Here is a 14,084-nt window from a genome sequence, read left to right on the forward strand (position 1 = left end):
CACTACCCTTACCCCACCCCAGCCCTTCATACTGACCCCACCCCACCCCAAGATATATTAGGAAGCAGAGTCTTTGGGGGAGACTTAAGTAGAGAGAGCTTCTACAAATGGAATCAGGGCTTTTGCTGGGACAAGGCGTGGCATCTCTCACCTCCTCAGGACCTAGGGCATGGCTTGCAAATCCCATGCACATGAGGCATGCTGCTTGGTTACATTTAGCAGGCATTGGCTGGGAATCTACCATATGTCAGATGGCCTGATACTGGGGGCAAGGAAGCAAGGTCATCCTTCAGAAACAGCGACTGCCTTTGGGCTGGCAGCCCCCTGACAGCACACAGCATTGGCTCTCCTCAAAGATCATCCAGCAGCCATTATAACTGTGTGGTTCATCAGGGAACATAATATTCAAGAGCCTGTGACGTAGCAAAACAACAACAACAACAACAACAAAAAAAAAAACCCTCCAATAGCTGCATCAGGGCTGGATGCTTCTGACACAGGGCCCATGGTGTTCCATGGTGCCTGATCCTGCTTCCTAGAGAGGGGTGTGGCTAAAGCGAGAAGCTCAGTGGAACTGGGCTGATGCCTGCCAATCGGAGCCTGTAGGCCATGGTGGATAAAGAACAGCACAGCTCCCGAATGCCAAGCTTTGGTCTCTAGAGGACAAAGGGCCTTTGAGAGTTTTCCCAGCAGCCCCTCTCCTTGGCTCCCAGCAGTAATCACAGCAGTCAAGCTTCTAAACGCAGTAAGGGCCCTTTCCTAAAAACATGGCGTAGGCTAGGAGAGTGACTAGCTTGGCTTAGGTTTGTTCACGAGCGTGGATGCTTGCTGGATGTGGTGGCAGGAATCTCTAGTCCCAGTACCCAGGGGGCAGATCTCTGTATGAGGCCTGCCTGGTCTACACAGCAAGCACTGGGACAGCCAGGAAGACACAACGAAACTCTATGTCAAAAAAAAAAAAAAAACAAAACAAAACAAAGCCAACTAACAAACCAAGCCAAGCCAAGCCAAGACTGGCCCTGTCTCCCTTCCCTGTATCTTGGTAACACTTTGGTCTTTCCACTGATGCGACGGGTGGAAATCCACGGGAAGTTGAGTGCTTTCACCCTACCCAGGAGGAAACATGAAGCCAGGGAAGGAAAATCTTTCTCCTAAGTCCTGACAGACAGACTGAGCCACCAGACAAGGTCTCCTCTCCGCTGCTGTTCCAAAGGCCAAACAACCCACACAGGATTTCCCCAGCACCCTCCCCTCAGAGTCAGGGGCTAAACAAGGACGAGATGCTTCATTAGCAGAAGCCGTTCTCCGAAAACCTGTCACTGAGCGGGGTCACCCGCTGCTCCCTGCAGAGTAAGATAAGGTCTTCTCACAGAATGCTGGCACTGCTATCTCCCACAGCTGAAGCGTGGCCTCTATTGGCTAGCTGCGAGACTATGTGGCCTGACAGAAGGCAGGGCAATCGGAAATGTCCCGTGGGGTGTAACTTCCCTGAAGGTGTATCACTGGGAAAGGGCAGAAGCCAGCAGGTGAGACATAAGCCGAAGTCACTTTCACTTGGAGTTGAGGTCAGAAGTGGGGGGGAGTTCCTCTTCTCCTGGGTCCCGAAGGAGCGGTAAGGGTTCTGTGAAGGGAAAGGTGGACACCACAGAGCATGCACGGCTCGCAGGCATGCAGACCACTCTGCTGAGGCCGCGCTGGGGTTCTTGGCTCTGGTCTCTGGGCCACACCACGTCCTTACGAGGTTCTCTGTACAGTGAGTAGTTGCTGCAGAGCGGACTCGCACTCACCTCACGTCTTCCCCACCTGCTGAAGACTGGGGATCCCCAAGCCAGAGGATACCTCAGACACCAGCATCCTAGTCCAGTAAGGACACGAAGGCACTGGCAATCCTTGCTCTGCAGAACAGCTGTCACTGTGACAAAGCAGTGATCTTATCCGTCTCAGTCATCTGTGAGCCTGGCTAACGCATTTTTAGAAATCGTCCCCCACCGACTCTGTACCCTCCTTTGAGAAGAACCAGGCCACACATTTCTCACGGGGAAGGCACCTCCTTCAGTCTCTACCCTGGGCACCCTGAGTCCTTCAACCTGGGGTCTTGTAAAAGCAGCAGCTCTGAGAAAGAGGCTAAGGGAAGCGCACTCCAGCTGTGGTATGCAGAGGGTCTCCGTTCACAGGGCAAAGGTTCCTTCAGTCAGGTCCTCAAAGTGCTCTGGCAGGCATGTGCACACGCCTGCACAGGGCAATGCTGACCCAGACAGTGCATCCCCAGTCACCGCACACTGAAAGCAGCATGGTGTGCTTGCCGTGGTGACATGTGTTATCTTGTGTTCACACATGGGGGAGGAGAGTCGCAACCTGCATCTAAAAGGACAGGAATTAAAATCATCCTACGTGTTATAGTGCTCTTTATTAATTTAAACAAGGGCATGGGCTGGCACTCCCAAAGACATCAGTATGCAGTTGGTTCAGACAGTTTCCCTATTGGTTGACTAGGTCCTGCTTTCTAGTGATGTTCAAACGGTGTTTACAATCAGCTGACCCTGTCCCAAGAGACTCCAGACACATCACAGACTTGGAGCATGTATGACTGGGCGGCATCACTGGACATCATCATCATCAAAGAGGTCTTCAAAGTCTACGAAAACAAATCAAAATGAAGCATTATTGGGTACAGGACAAGCAAGTGAGGAACTGCTTCAAAATGAATTTGCTGATAGCTGGAAAGGCAGAGAGAGAGGTAAACTGTGTAACCTGGTAAAGGACTCCCCAAGAGACTCAGCTTTAGCCAGCTGGAGGGGGCAGATGGGACTCTGGGGGACGACACTGCCCCAGTGTATCCTTAATCACAGTCTAGTTTAGAGGGCATTCTTTATAAAGCACGGGGGTGTTGTGGACACATGGACAACCACCTTGCAGCTGGGCGGCCATACTGAGCGTGAGGACAACAGTGCCATTCCTGCACCAGGAGGGTGGAACTGTGGGGAACAGCGGCTGAACTGGGCCCGAGATGACCCCTAAGCGAGCCTGCACAAGCTAGGCTCCAGATACACAGGCACAGCCTGCTCCAGTCAGTGTACTTTACAGTCAGCATCCAAACATACCACTGCTGCCCATAGCCATGGCCACCACCGTTCTGTTCACACATCTCCCACATTTCCATCTACTGAGCAGGGTCACTTTGAGGATAGGAAAGGAGTCAAGCCCACCCATGTGTGCAGAGTGCATCTGCTTGGAAAGCTTCCTACACTAGACCTTTCTGGGCAAAGGCAGAGTCTATAGTGCAGCTCCAGTCACGCAAGAGACTGCTCCACTCCTAATGCCTGTGATTCCTGCCCACTCCACCCTCCCACTCCTGATCCCTGTGATCCCTGCCTGCTCCATCCTCCCACTCCTGATGCCTGTGATCCCTGCCTGCTCCATCCTCCCACTCCTGATGCCTGTGATCCCTGCCCGCTCCATCATCCCACTCCTGATGCCTGTGATCCCTGCCCACTCCACCCTCCCACTCCTGATCCCTGTGATCCCTGCCCACTCCACCCTCCCACTCCTGATCCCTGTGATCCCTGCCCACTCCATCCTCCCACTCCTGATCCCTGTGATCCCTGCCCACTCCATCCTCCCACTCCTGATGCCTGTGATCCCTGCCCACTCCACCCTCCCCACTCCTGATCCCTGCCCACTCCATCCTCCCACTCCTGATCCCTGTGATCCCTGCCCACTCCATCCTCCCATTCCTGATGCCTGTGATTCCTGCTCTGACGTCATTCCTGTGATCCAGAGAAGTCTCCCTCTGACAGTTCTCTGGATACAATACCACCCAGCTTATCCGGGCTCTCAGCGGCCTGCCTGAGGCCTTGTCTAGATCTCTTACTACTTATAAACCACATGTACTAAGGGAAGAGTGAGTGTCAGGTCCACAGTAGGACCCACTGCTCACCAGACAACAGCTCCAGAACCCATCTGTTTGGGAAGCCGAAAGGCCTTGGTGGAAGCCCAAGCCAAGTCTCATGGGCCTCTTACAATGAATGGTTTCCTAAGCACGGTTTGGTACAGACTGCAGACAGCACCCACTCTTGCTGAGCTCAGGCAGTGAGTAGGAGACAGAGAGCCTGCATGTCCTTCCCAGGCAGAGTGGACAGAGAGCCTGCATGTCCCCCCCAGGCAGAGTGGACAGAGAGCCTGCATGTCCCTCCCAGGCAGAGTGGACAGGGAGCCTGCATGTCCCTCCCAGGCAGAGTGGACAGAGAGCCTGCATGTCCCTCCCAGGCAGAGTGGACAGGGAGCCTGCGTGTCCTTCCCTGTCCAATGTGGGTCATTAGGAGATAGGTGTCTGCTGCCATGTCACCAAGTGCTCCCTGAAGGTACAGGCTAGGCCACTTGCTCCCTCTAGAACCGCATGCACTGAACACAGTACACAGATGCTCTCTCAAGTACCAGGAGATGACACGGATGAATGGGATTCTGAAGGAGTCCTAATGCAACCCTATGAGCCCTACAGGTCGCACACACACCCTGAGCAGCCAGGAGCCCCCCAAGGTGCCACGAGGCTGCGCTGGGAAGCAGTCAGTAGCTCTGCACCATCTACTCCCAGAAGAGAATTTAGAGAAATGACTTTGAAGGTTACAGTGTTATCTCCTCCCCCACCCCCCAGTTCTGACACCAGTTGGGGAGAAGCAATGTCCCCAGGAAGGAAACACCCATCTGACAGATGGTTTCCCCACTCAAGCATCAGCCACACACCAATGAGCCCCCAAACCCATCTGGGATTGGAACTTGAGGGGGGCCCTAGTAAGTTAGAAATCAATATGGCATGGTTAGTCACAGCTCTTTTGAGAGTCATGCACTGGAGTCTAGCTGGGACAAAAAGGGAGAAAACCACCACTCCCCCACGAGCAGGGAGCTTGGCCTAGATTCCCAATCGCCACTTCAACCCAATGTAAGGGTTAACCAGCAGGAATGAGGCCTTCAGGATCGGGGGGACAGGAGATTCAAACACAACCTGGAGGAGGTCCACATGGCTGGAGATCTTATCGCCAGCTTCCACTGTTCAGTTGGTACAATAATCAAGAATGCTCTCAGCTATGGGATGGAAGCGTGGCCTTTGCCCCGGCCTTGCTCAGGGTGAGTGGAAGCAGAGCACAGCTGTTACTCTGCAAAGGCAGCAGTGGCCAGGAGCCCAGGTGCAAATAGGTGTGACCCAGGAGAGAAAGGGATGCACATCATCATCCTCGGGAGAGACCAAGGACAGAGCCTCGCAGGCTCTGTCCCTGGGAAGTGGGCCATAATCAATACGTCCATCTGCACACGCTATTCATACCACTGCTCAATTTCAACCCTGGGTAGTAAGTAAGCTGGGGAGAAACTGACTTCCTGTTTTCCTCTCACATAGTGCTGACAGGCAGAGCTAACTGCCAGGGCGACCACTCCATACACCTGGCCCAGTACTGAGAAAGGCACAGGGTCTGGGCCACACTGGTCCATGATCCAAATTACCCGAGGCACGAAGCTGCCCACCGCAGAGGAAATCTCTGATTAAGCCTGGCACCCACGCCTGGCATACTCACCATTAAAAAAGTCTGCATGCACTGCCTTTTCATTGGCTGCCAAGTCCATCAAGAGCCCGGTGCTACCTCCAGCCTGGAGAGTGAGAGGCAAGGTCATTCCGTGTTTGTTTCCCAAAAGCAGGTGGTGGCTACATTACCAAACCCATCCAACCTCCCTGGGACAGAACACTGAGGGACAAGAAGAACGCTCAAGTTGGGAGCCAGAATTTTCCAGACAAAGAAAGTAGTGTGAATGGGGAAGCCAAGCAAATGATTTTAAAGCTCTCTCAAGGTCCTGTGTCCCTTGAGTTTTCCTTGGCATGGCCTTGCGTGGTACTCTCCTGCCAGAGTCTTCAACCTCCTAGACAATGCCAGCAGACACAGAAGCATGTCAGCAAGCTGGATCTCTGCTCTAGAGCCCCCTTCTTTCTGAGACTGCAGCCATTCCCCTTGGGAAGCTGCTTGTCCCAGCACTGCGGTCTGGGGTGCTGCTCTCGGAGGCTCTTCCAGGGTAGCCACCATATAGTGGTGCTAAAACCAGACCACACCCAATATGTGAGATACAAACACTCTCAAAGACTTTGTGCCATTTGGTCACCCAGAATGGTGGTAGCAGGCACCTGTGGTTGCAGCTCACAGGACAGCCGGCTCAGGTCTCCTTCTGCCTGGGCCCCATCTCTCGAAAGTTGTGGGTTCAAGTTTCCCTCGAGTTTCAAGTACTTGAGCATCTCCTGTACTCCCTTTTGAATCTTCTCTTTGTCTCTGCCTCCGTCTCCACACCCACCACTGCAGGAAGCCATACAGACTGTTTCCGAAGTCCGGGCTGAGCCCTCCGGCCTTCACTGCCTCAATCACAATTTCCTTAAGGCTTCGCTCTTCTTGTTCCCATTTCTCTACTATCTCCCTATAAACCGAGGCTCCACATCATCCAAAGGAACAACCCCCACAGGAAGTCAGGCTTCCTCACTGGGATGCCCTCAGATCACCTGCTGCAGGACTGAGGGGCTAAGGCTGAGAGCAATCAACTCGTCAGGGGACCACAGAGCCCACACACCCATTCTGCAAGCTTCATTGTGTGGCCCTACTTGTTCCTGCCCCTCTGTGTTCAACTATGTACTGGCTGGTTTTGTGTGTCAACTTGACACAAGCCAGAGTCATCAGAGAGGAAGGAGCTCAGGGGAGGAAATGCCTCCATGAGATCCAGCTGTGAGAGGTTTTCTCAATTAGTGATCAATGAGGAAGAGCCCAGCCCATAGTGGGTGGTGCCATCTCTGGGCTGGAAGGTCCTGGGTTCTATAAGAAAGCAGGAGGAGCAAGCCACAGTGAGCAAGCCAGCAGGCTGCACCCCTCCATGGCCTCTGCATTAGCTCCTGCCTCCAGGTTCTCGCCCTGCTTGAGTTCCTGTCCGGCCTTCCTCCGATGATAATCTGGAAGTGTAGGTCAAATAAATCCTTTCCTCCCCAACTTCCTTTTTGGCTATGGCGTTCTGTCATAGCAATAGAAACCCTAAGACAAACTACAAGACATCCCTTTCCTTTAGTGGTCCAGGGAGCATCACTCTTCCAGAGCTCTGCTACTATGGCTCTCGTCATCCTTCAATATTTGGATCAGGGGAAGCCCCTCTCTTAAGTCTTATCTGAGCCAACCAAAACTCCATAGATATGTCTGTAGGGCACCCCCACCCTACCCTTGCTTCGGATTTGCAATCTGCCTCTTCCGGCCACACCTGACATCGCTCAGGTCCGGGGATGCATTCGCACACCTCCCTACTCGCTGAGCTTTGAGGAGGAACAGGAAGCTGACATACAAAAGCTAGCTGACACTCCTGATCATATAACCAACTCACTGGAACACCTATATCAGATAAATATCTGTGGCCGTGGTGGAAATCAAAAGCACAGGATCGCTCGAGAACTGTGCCTACACGAAATAACTGAGTCCCAGCCCAAAGCGCACAGTTGCCACACACCATCCCTCGCCCTTCTCTCAGGGATTGGGGGCTGGAGGCCTGTTAGTGCGTAAGCCTCGCTCGGGCCTTCTCTCTCTGGAAGATTTATCAGGACCACAGCCAACTCCACTTCCTCGCTGCAATTCATGTAAACAGTCCCGGGCCCTGCGACCGTCCCCGGCAGCTCCCACTTCCCCAGCCTCTGGCAGTTCCTGAATCCCCAAAGGCCTGGGCTCCCGCGCAGGTTTGCAGGCGTGCTCCCATCCCCTACGCATCGCTCCGCGCCGCCACCGCCCACCTCATCCAGGTCCACATAGGGCCCCGCGCCTTCGGGGAACATCTCATCCACAGCGGGTTTCATCTCTACACGGCGGCCTTGCGCTCACTTCCGGCCAGCCCCTTCTACTTCCGGCGTTCCTCCGAGCAGGTCTAGACCCCGGAGGACCGCGCCTCTGTGGCACCCTGCGGACGTGGCTGCAGGACAGCTTTCCCCCGGCTGACTAGGGCAGCAGTTTGCGGGTTAAGGACCAGCAACACCGCACGAGCACGAGCGGTCGGCGGAGAAAGGAGACTTGCCCTTTCCCAGCAGAGTTGCAGTTCCAAACCACGAGAATGGCTACTGTACAGAAATCGCAGGCAGTAATGGATTGGCTAGAAGGTGCGGGTATTGGATCCCCAGGTGCTGTTGGGGGTAATAGGAATCCAAAACTAGTACGTGCACAGCGGCCACTCGCAGGGTCACCTCGGCCAAGAGGAGGAAGCGCGCGCAGACAAGATGGGATTTAACTACACCGTGGGATAGTGTGGCGTCTTAAAACTAAGAAGGGATCCTTCACCTATGGGCATGGAGGACCCTTGAGGGATGTCGTTAAGTGAAATATAAACAAACGCTGTGTATCGCTCAGAGTCGGTCTCTAGAGCAGTCAAACTCATAAATGCTGCCGTGTTGGGGATGACAGTTGTTCAATGGACACAGTTTTAGATCTGCAGATCGAAGAGTTCTAGAGGTGTGCCGTGGGGTTGGGTGAAGGTGTCACTTATATGACTGTACTGTCACCCGAGAGGTGGCTAGGGTGATACATTCTAGGGTGCTATATTGTACCATGGTTTTTAAAGAATGAATGAAAGTTAAGAGATCAGGAAGGAGCCGGCGGTGGTGGCCCACGCCTTTAATCCCAGCACTTGGGAGGCAGAGGCAGGCGGATTTCTGAGTTCGAGGCCAGCCTGGTCTACACAGTGAGTTCAAGGACAGCCAGGGCTATACAGAAAAACCCTGTCTCAAAAAACGAAAACAAACAAACAAAAACAAAACAAAGAGATGAGGAAGGGGGAGAGAGGGGTGTGGATCATTGTAGGAGAGGACCTGAGATGCTCTGACAGTCTAGAATACTCCAGTGAGGCTCCTGGTTGCTCACCTGGATCCTCTGGGCACCTCCCGGTACAATCCAGGTTTAGTAAATATCCCTGTGAAGTCAATGTAGCAAGAAGCCTGAAATCCAATAGGTACCTGCCTGCTCTCCATACCTGATAGGTCTCCACACCCTCCACTCTCCCTGGATGATGGCTCTGATCCTGCCTCCAGCAGAGCATCGGTGTTACCCCTGCGTTATCTCCCATCTTCCTCTACCCTGTTCCTTTACTGTCAGCCCCTGTTGCTACTGTGGTTGAGCTGAGTCTCTTCAGCAGTACAAGGCTTTTTCTCCTGTACCTGTCCTGATGGTTTTCAATGTCTTCCCTTACCCTGCTTTCAAAGTGTTTGGGAACTGTTGGCTGGCTGGCTGGCTAGTTGGTTGGTGGGTGGGTGGGTTGGGTTGGGTAGGGTTAGGTTTTTTGGATTGGTTTTTCTTTTCTTTTAACAACTTTGAGGCATCAGCGGCTTGGGGTGTGGGCTGCTGGAGTTAAAACGGGGGGTCAAGGGTAAGGACCGATCCAGGGAAACTGATTCAACCAAAACATAATGGGAACTGAGCCTGGACAGTCACTCCTACCCCTTAAGCCTGAGTGTACTGTGCCAGATGTGTAAGAAATAACCCGAGAGCCTCAAAGGCCAGGTCAGTATTACCCTGAGATACCCACGTGAAGGTCAAACTAAGCAGAGACAGGCTGGCAGCCAAGGGGAGCCTCCCATGAGTTTCTCCTCCTGCTGGTATGTGGGGCATTTACCAGTGTGTTCTGGGCTTGCATGCCTTGTGTGTGTCAGGGAGGCTTGCCACCTGTAACATAGGCTGCCCCCACGTTATGCCACACTCCCTTCATATCCTAACACAACCAGAGGACTACCCAGGGAAACCATCCCCTCCCCCAGCAGCCTCCGTCCGGAGTCTTCCCCTCAGAGACTAAGTGTGGGCTATGGCTCTCCTTCACAGACAGGAGAAATCTGGTTTCTCGATTCCCGCTGCTCCCAGGAACGTGCTGAGTACCGAGCAAGCGTGGGTGCCAGGCCCCCCGCGTGACTGTAGTTCATCTGGCAGCCAAGGGAAGGGAAGGCTGCCTGCTGTCTGGCTTGCCTAACTAGGCACTTGGACTTAACAAGTGAAGTTGTACTGGGGGTCTTTCTTTCAGCGTCCTTGCCTACAATCTGGAGCCACCATAGCCGATCCCCAGGTCATTGTGAGGGTAGAAGGACAAAGTGACACCTAAGGCCGAAAGCCCTTAATGAATAGAAATGATATATATGATATGTCTTGCTTGTTTGTTTGTTTGTTTTGTTTTTCGAGATAGGGTTTCTCTGTATAGCCCTGGCTATCCTGGAACTCACTCTGTAGACCAGGCTGTCCTCGAACTCAGAAATCCGCCTGCCTCTGCCTCCTAAGTGCTGGCATTAAAGGCATACACCACCACCACCTGGCTATATATGTTTTAATTAAAGGCATGCTCATCGGTCATCAGAATAAAGCCCAGCTAATACACAGTGCTACAGCACACATCGGCTCCTTGAAAGAAACCCACAGGGCAATATGCATCTTCAGAAGGAGTTTATTGAACGTGAGCCCCACCCTTTGCCCACCACTGTGTCTCTGGACCACCTTCAGCCCTGGGCAGTGCAGCCAGGCAGGCAGCAGACTAGACACTGCTCAGTCCTCCTGGTAGGGAACATGGAAACCTAGGGTGCTCCCCAGAGGAAAGTGTGCAAAGAAGGTTCTGGCCATGTCCTCGATCTGCGGGTAGGCGCCCTCTGTCTGGAAATATTGTACGTAGTTCCAGAAGTCAGAGGTGGAGAAAGGCCAGTAGGGCATGGCTGGAGGCTGTGTGTTGGGATCTGAAAGACAAGACACAGGCAATCACCTCAGTGCCTGTCCCATTATCCCTGCAAGAAGAACATCCCCTATACAGCCATGGCAAGTGGATGGTGCTCCCAGTGCCTGCCATGGGGAGGGCACCTTCCCAGCCAGGAGTGGAGTCGGAGTCACTCTGAGTGTATCTCTTGCCCATTAGTGTACCTGGTCTGACAGAAAGAGAAGAAAGGGGGGAGACAGGAGAACAAAGCAGGGCCTTGTCCTTGTCTGGAAGATGATGGGCAAAGAGGCAGTCGGGTGATGATGAGTGCAGGACTCAGGCAGCATGCTGATGAGGCTTCAAAGAACACAGCACCCACGTTCTAGAGCACAGGCTAGGCCACCTCAGCGGTACTGAGACTCCTGAGAGCAAACTGAGGATGCGACTCTGAGAGCTTATCTCCCTTCTGCCTGGGCGTTCTCACATGGCAGAAGACAGAGCCCCGCCTGATGGTGTCCTCCATCCTTCAGCATGCATAGCTCCCTGCTGGCAACAGGACCTGCATTGCCATATTCCAGGAGAGCCAGGACTCCCACTGTTCTGTCTGCCAGAGCTGAGCAGCCTCTACTCCCCGACCCATCTACACGAGCTGGTACCTTATGTCAGTGAGAGGAAAGACATCGAAAAACGTACCTGCTTCCTCTGGCATTGGCTTGGCACCTGCAAAGGGAAAGGAGAACCATCACCTAGGGAATACCCCCATTAACCACTGCAGACCAGAACAAGGACACTTTGAAGGAGAGGCATGGAAAGGTTAAGAGAGCTATGGCTACGTCCAGTCCCAGAGCGGCCCCTCACCTGCAGGAATCCCCAGCACAATGCCAAGGGCCAGCCACCACAGCACACAGACCTGCATCCTTACCGAGTGCAGCTCAGTATACCCAGGAACACCTGCAGCCGGAGGGAGCCAAGGATGATGCTGCTGCCCGCTAGGATGAGCCCATCCTGCCACCCCGAAGTGGACCATCCTTAGGAAGGCTAGCATTTTCATAAATGCTTCTGTTTCTGTTTTTTCCAAGCCACTATTCTGAGGTAGAAAGCCTATCAATTTTGACCGTTTAAGAGATGGATCTCCCGTTCCCACCCCCATCACAAACACCAGGTCCACCCTTTCTGTAGAGAGAGCAGCCCAGCCCTCCCAGAGGGTACCTTGTTGCTGCTGGTCTGTTTAGCACAATCAGCAGCCTTGTGGGGCTGCTGCCAATGCCCTGGCTGCTCTTTATAGAGTGGGGCTGGGACAAGGAAGGAAGCGTCACCCTCCTGAGCCATCAAACTGAATATTTCATCCCCCGGCAGAGGACTGTAGGTCTCTGTTTCCCTGCTGGCAGGAGGGCCTGTGGGAGCAGCTGGGGACATCAGACCACAGACCAAATCTGCTATCCAAGCTGAATCCAGCATGGGTCCATCTAACACCCCTCCTTCGGCGTCTGATACGGGGGCTGCTGAAATCTCCCTGCTGTGCCACAGAACCCTGTGATCCCATGGCCTTTTTGGGAAGCTGCAGACTCTCCCTCACCCAGGACACCACATTGGTAGAGCAGCCATGGAGAGGAAGTGTGGGGCAAGCTAGACCCTTCCCCTAGACCAGAGCTTTCCTCCAAGTCTCTAATGGGGAAGGCCAGGGGATAGATACCAGTAGACATCAGGAACCCTTAAGTTCAGAACACTGTGATTATCTCTTGATGGAACCTGTGCCTACCTGTCAGAGGAAGTGTTACCTCATGGACCCGCCTCTGAGGTCTCAACACCCCATTGGATGCAGAGCCTAAGTCCAGGTTGATGATCTCTATTGTGCCCTGTGAGGTCCTAGCATCCTGCTGGATACAGGACCTGTGTCCAGGATAAGGGTGTCCATTATTGCTCAATACCCTAGGACTCTCAAAGATTCTGGTGCCCTGTTCTGGAGTTGTGTGGCCTTCAAGTTCCCACCCTTCCCCAGGTAACAGCCAAAATCTAACCAGAGACCCAGAGAGGGGCTCTGATCCAATCATATTGAAGTGCAGCCATGTAGCAGAGAGCGTCTGGCTTTCATTTCCAGACCCCTGACCCCTAACCCCTGTGCTACAAGAGGTGTGGCTGTTTTTAGGGCAGCTGTGTCGGGGTCCACGAACCACCTCAAGGTATATGATTCATGAAGATATACAGCCCTGATTTACAGCACAGTTGTGGTCACAGTTGTGGTCACAGACACAGGGGACCTGGCAAAGAGAAAGGCTCTAGTCAGAGCCCAAAGGAGCAGACACCCTGAGCCTGAGCATCCGGCCATAGAGGGCCACCAGGGTGAGGCAATCAACTGTCCACCCCAAGGAGCCCCTATCTGAAGGTTAGCATGGAAGGACACCTGTGGGAAAAACACAGCGTAAAAGAAAACATGCAAACTGGTTTGAAACTGCTTTCCAAATGTAATACTTTGCTAATTAGCAGCCATGGGTCTGGGAGAGGAAACTATGGGTGTTCATTGGCTTTCTCCTCCCTTTATAGGTGTGTATTTTCCTTGATTTATTACTTTTATGTAAGAAAGCTTTAAATAAAACAGCCCCACCACCAGCAGCTCCCTGTTACTTACTCTGGCTCATAGCAGTCAGTCGACCTCCCAGGTCCTCCACACCTTCTGGGACACATGTGCTTTCCTACATCAATCAAATCTCCACCCTCTACACACTTTCTCTCTGCCTGAGTCCTTCAAACTCCGTATCTCACTGGCCAGGACAGAGACACCCTCTTGCCCCCGTCCATCGAGAACACATGTCCTTTGCCCCTCACCCATCCATCTGTCCCTGTCTCTCTGTTCTCCTGCAGACCACTCTACCTTCAAGAGGGACCATTAAAATGGCTGAACCAGTAGAAGTCCTTGCCGCTAAAACGAGTTCAATCCCCACATCCCACGTGCTGGAAGGAGAGAACCCACTCCCACAAGTTGTTCTCTGACCTACACATTCACACCCGGAACACACTGCAAACACATATACAATAAGTAAATGTCATTTTTCAAAAATTTAAATGCCTTCCCCAGACCCTTGCATACCCACATCTGGTGGGAATCCCCAAACAGCAGATTCCATCCTTTAATAATAGCTTGGGTTCCTTCTAAAATTCAACGCCCAGGGCAGGGAAGGGTTCGCATTCTCAAACGCTCCCAAAGGTTGGATCTAGGATAATACCATATAGGATGGGCAAACTTGAAACCTGCCCAGTGACTGCTCAGAAGCCTGCATGATGTCCAGTGCGTGGGAGACAGTCCCTGCTCTCCAGCCCCATACAGGACCTCGGAGGAAACATCCAAGGTCTTAAAGGTCTGTCTGCTTGGATTCGGGAGA

At 53.0% G+C, this 14,084-nt stretch overlaps 2 protein-coding genes across 2 annotated transcripts; both read right to left on the reverse strand.

Annotated features, from left to right (window-relative positions):
- Positions 1-2,388: 2,388 nt before the first annotated feature.
- Positions 2,389-7,914, reverse strand: Cops9 (COP9 signalosome subunit 9). The gene is made up of 3 exons (XM_031368452.1): positions 7,790-7,914; positions 5,565-5,637; positions 2,389-2,635 (listed from the first exon to the last, which is right to left on the reverse strand). The coding sequence occupies exons 1-3, from the start codon at positions 7,850-7,852 to the stop codon at positions 2,598-2,600; spliced, it is 174 nt and encodes a 57-aa protein (XP_031224312.1). The 5' UTR covers positions 7,853-7,914; the 3' UTR covers positions 2,389-2,597.
- Positions 7,915-10,449: 2,535 nt separating this feature from the next.
- Positions 10,450-12,123, reverse strand: Otos (otospiralin). Its single transcript, XM_031368935.1, has 4 exons — positions 11,917-12,123; positions 11,566-11,658; positions 11,401-11,427; positions 10,450-10,750 (listed from the first exon to the last, which is right to left on the reverse strand). Exons 2-4 carry the CDS (start codon positions 11,621-11,623, stop codon positions 10,566-10,568), a joined length of 270 nt encoding a protein of 89 aa, XP_031224795.1. The 5' UTR covers positions 11,624-11,658; positions 11,917-12,123; the 3' UTR covers positions 10,450-10,565.
- Positions 12,124-14,084: the final 1,961 nt, after the last annotated feature.

The sequence above is a fragment of the Mastomys coucha genome, unplaced genomic scaffold, assembly GCF_008632895.1.
Source record: "Mastomys coucha isolate ucsf_1 unplaced genomic scaffold, UCSF_Mcou_1 pScaffold14, whole genome shotgun sequence".
Lineage (NCBI taxonomy): Eukaryota > Metazoa > Chordata > Mammalia > Rodentia > Muridae > Mastomys > Mastomys coucha.